This window comes from Pinus tabuliformis, chromosome 9 (assembly GCF_031772625.1).
Source record: "Pinus tabuliformis cultivar Carrire ecotype Pingquan chromosome 9, CPIR1, whole genome shotgun sequence".
NCBI classification, from domain to species: Eukaryota; Viridiplantae; Streptophyta; class Pinopsida; order Pinales; family Pinaceae; genus Pinus; species Pinus tabuliformis.
This window is the reverse complement of record NC_142307.1, coordinates 1,961,560,149-1,961,562,804: the sequence shown is the minus strand read 5'-3', so window position 1 is coordinate 1,961,562,804 and position 2,656 is coordinate 1,961,560,149. Positions and strand designations below refer to the sequence as shown.

General features: G+C 43.5%; 1 protein-coding gene across 1 annotated transcript; it reads left to right on the top strand.

Annotated features, from left to right (window-relative positions):
• Positions 1-1,390: 1,390 nt before the first annotated feature.
• Positions 1,391-2,275, top strand: LOC149156836 (uncharacterized). The gene has a single exon (XM_089444882.1). It carries the CDS (start codon positions 1,391-1,393, stop codon positions 2,273-2,275), a length of 885 nt encoding a protein of 294 aa, XP_089301008.1.
• Positions 2,276-2,656: the final 381 nt, after the last annotated feature.

The window sequence follows — 2,656 nt, the reverse complement described above, 5'->3', positions numbered from 1 at the left end:
AGTAAACCCAACGCAATATAACTGATCTTACCATTGGTTTAGGAGCCTATAATACAATTGGATGGATATGAACTCAATTACATCTCAGAAAACATGGGAAGACAATCATATGGGTGGAAATGATAAACTTACATAAAGTTGAAAAAAGCGAATGCCTGGTCCAGTTGAAGCAACCTCTTCAACACTTGATGTAGCCCATGAAGAAAGCGTATACAACAAATATGTCCAAGCCTCAATTTTTATCAACACAACCAACTATTTCAAAATCCAAAATCATTATAATTTCTTAAAACCTTAATAGCTGGAAGGAAATTAAAACATTCAGAAGATCGATCCCACAAAGAGAAGATCGATGCCCAAACCATTATCTTTCCAGCAGCTCTTGTAGTAGCATACTCTCCTGTAAAAGATGATGGATTCACTTTCAGAAAATATATGCATCAAAATAGGATGTTAATTGTAATACAATAATCTAATGCATACCTTCGGGATGAGACATCTTTTGCACGGCAGTTGGAGCAATCATAATAGGCATTGATATCTTGAATCCCAACACAGTGGTACTCAGATCCACCTTTGTTACATCAACCAATATACGGGGACGTAACCTGATACATGCAACATCAACCAAAATCTTTGTAATAATGTCAATTCCCCTAATGCTTGTAATGAAAGAGGTGCCATAATTTTCAAAAGTTTGGCCCAAGGCAGGGTGACTAAAATTGAAAATTAGAGCTATTCAATGTTTATCTAATCTGACTGCAGTCATAAAGATGGCGAAAAAATAGATACGGGAGCTGAAGGTACATCTTTTTCAAATGACTATGTATTAGCTGAAGGTATAGTAGCTAAACAGGGGAAATTGTGGAATCCATAAGAAACTCATAATATGCAAGCGATTGAAGGGCTATCTTTGTAAAAAAAATAAAAAACAACCATGCAGAAATGAATTGAACGAGATTTCCTGCAGATATATGTGAAATGGAAAAAAGAGAACAAGAGAACCCACCATAATAGGCATTTGCCAAGCTTCCATGTGGAATGTAGTCATAAACCAACAGTTTTTCCTCTATACCCCAATAGAAAGCTCGGAGGCGAAAATGAGAGGTGACGACAGCGATGGAATATTAGGTATTTTAATATAATAAAAAGACAGGAAATTGAAGAAATTAAATATCATTATCATTATCGGGCTGAAATGATGGCTCTATATATATTTTTCGCGGGTGACGAGGTCTATAAAACCACACATAAAATCCGTAATTGCCCATCCCACAGCAGGTGGGGAGGAGAACGAAGAAAAAATCCGTAATTGCCCATCCCACAATTGGTGTATCCCCGTGGCGATACTCAGGCTCTCCGAGGGTATCTGTCCATCTATTTGCAGGTCATGGAACCCCGGGCTTCCAAGTGGGATTGCTTTGCCAGCTATCGGCTGTGTGTAACGAACCAGCGCGATGAGGCGAAGTCGATACAGCGGGATTCCTGGCACCGTTTCTCCGGCAAGAAGAAGTCCCATGGCTGGTGTGACTTTACACCGAGCTCCGCCGTCTTGGATTCCAGGTCGGGATTCTTGGCAAACGATGCAGTGCTAATCACGGCGGAGATACTGGTCCTGCACGAGTCGGTGTCCTTTTCAAGGGACAATGAGCTCCAGTTGCAGCAGCTCGCTGCGGTCGTTGCACCTGTACCTGATGCCATCAGCGGCAAATTCACCTGGAAGATACACAACTTCTCCCTTTTCAAAGAAATGATCAAGACACAGAAGATCATGAGCCCAGTCTTCCCGGCTGGAGAATGCAATCTGCGGCTCAGCGTGTATCAATCTACTGTCAATGGGGCTGATTATATTTCCATGTGCTTGGAAAGCAAGGACACAGAGAAGTCCATGTCTGCACTTCCAGAGCGTAGTTGCTGGTGCCTCTTTCGGATGTCAATTCTGAATCAGCGGGCCGGGATGAATCATATGCACAGGGATTCCTACGGCCGCTTTGCGACGGACAACAAGAATGGCGATAATACTAGTCTTGGGTGGAATGACTACATGAAGATGTCAGACTTTCTGGCTCCTGAGATGGGTTATCTGGTGGAGGACACCGCTGTGTTCAGCGCTTCCTTCCACGTGATCAAGGAATCCAGCTGTTTTACCAAGAACTCGGGGCATGCTGCTGGGGCTGGCAGCGCAAGAGGCAATGCCAGGAAGTGGGATGGGCATCTGGTATCGCCGAGCGAGGGCAAGTGCAAGGTCTCCAGATCGAGAAGCACCTGGAAGTAGCGTAGCGTCGAGCGGAGAAGCACATGGAAGTAGTAGCATTGAGCGAGGGCAAGTGTCGATCCGCTGGGTCGCATCGTATATCGCGTTGGGCCGCATCATATACCGCTCTAATGGATTGACCGCTCTAATGGATGGGTAAGATTATTTTCATCGTCTAAAACTTAAATCAAAGGCTCAGAAATGTACACGTAACCCCAGAGGAAAGTTGATTTCAAATGGAAACGCCTTACGGCGTAATTAAAAGTTAACCATGTTCCTATTTTTTCACCCTTTTTCGCATTACCCATTCCCCTCTAGGGGTGAGGGTGTGTATATACATGTCCCACTGTTACACTAAAAAATGTCACCATGACTATTTACAGTTAGTATGGCTCTATCAAC

Coding starts and splice junctions, on each gene's coding strand:
- LOC149156836 (XM_089444882.1), top strand. CDS start 1,391: ATGGAACCCCGGGCTTCCAAGTGGGATTGCTTTGCCAGCTATCGGCTG.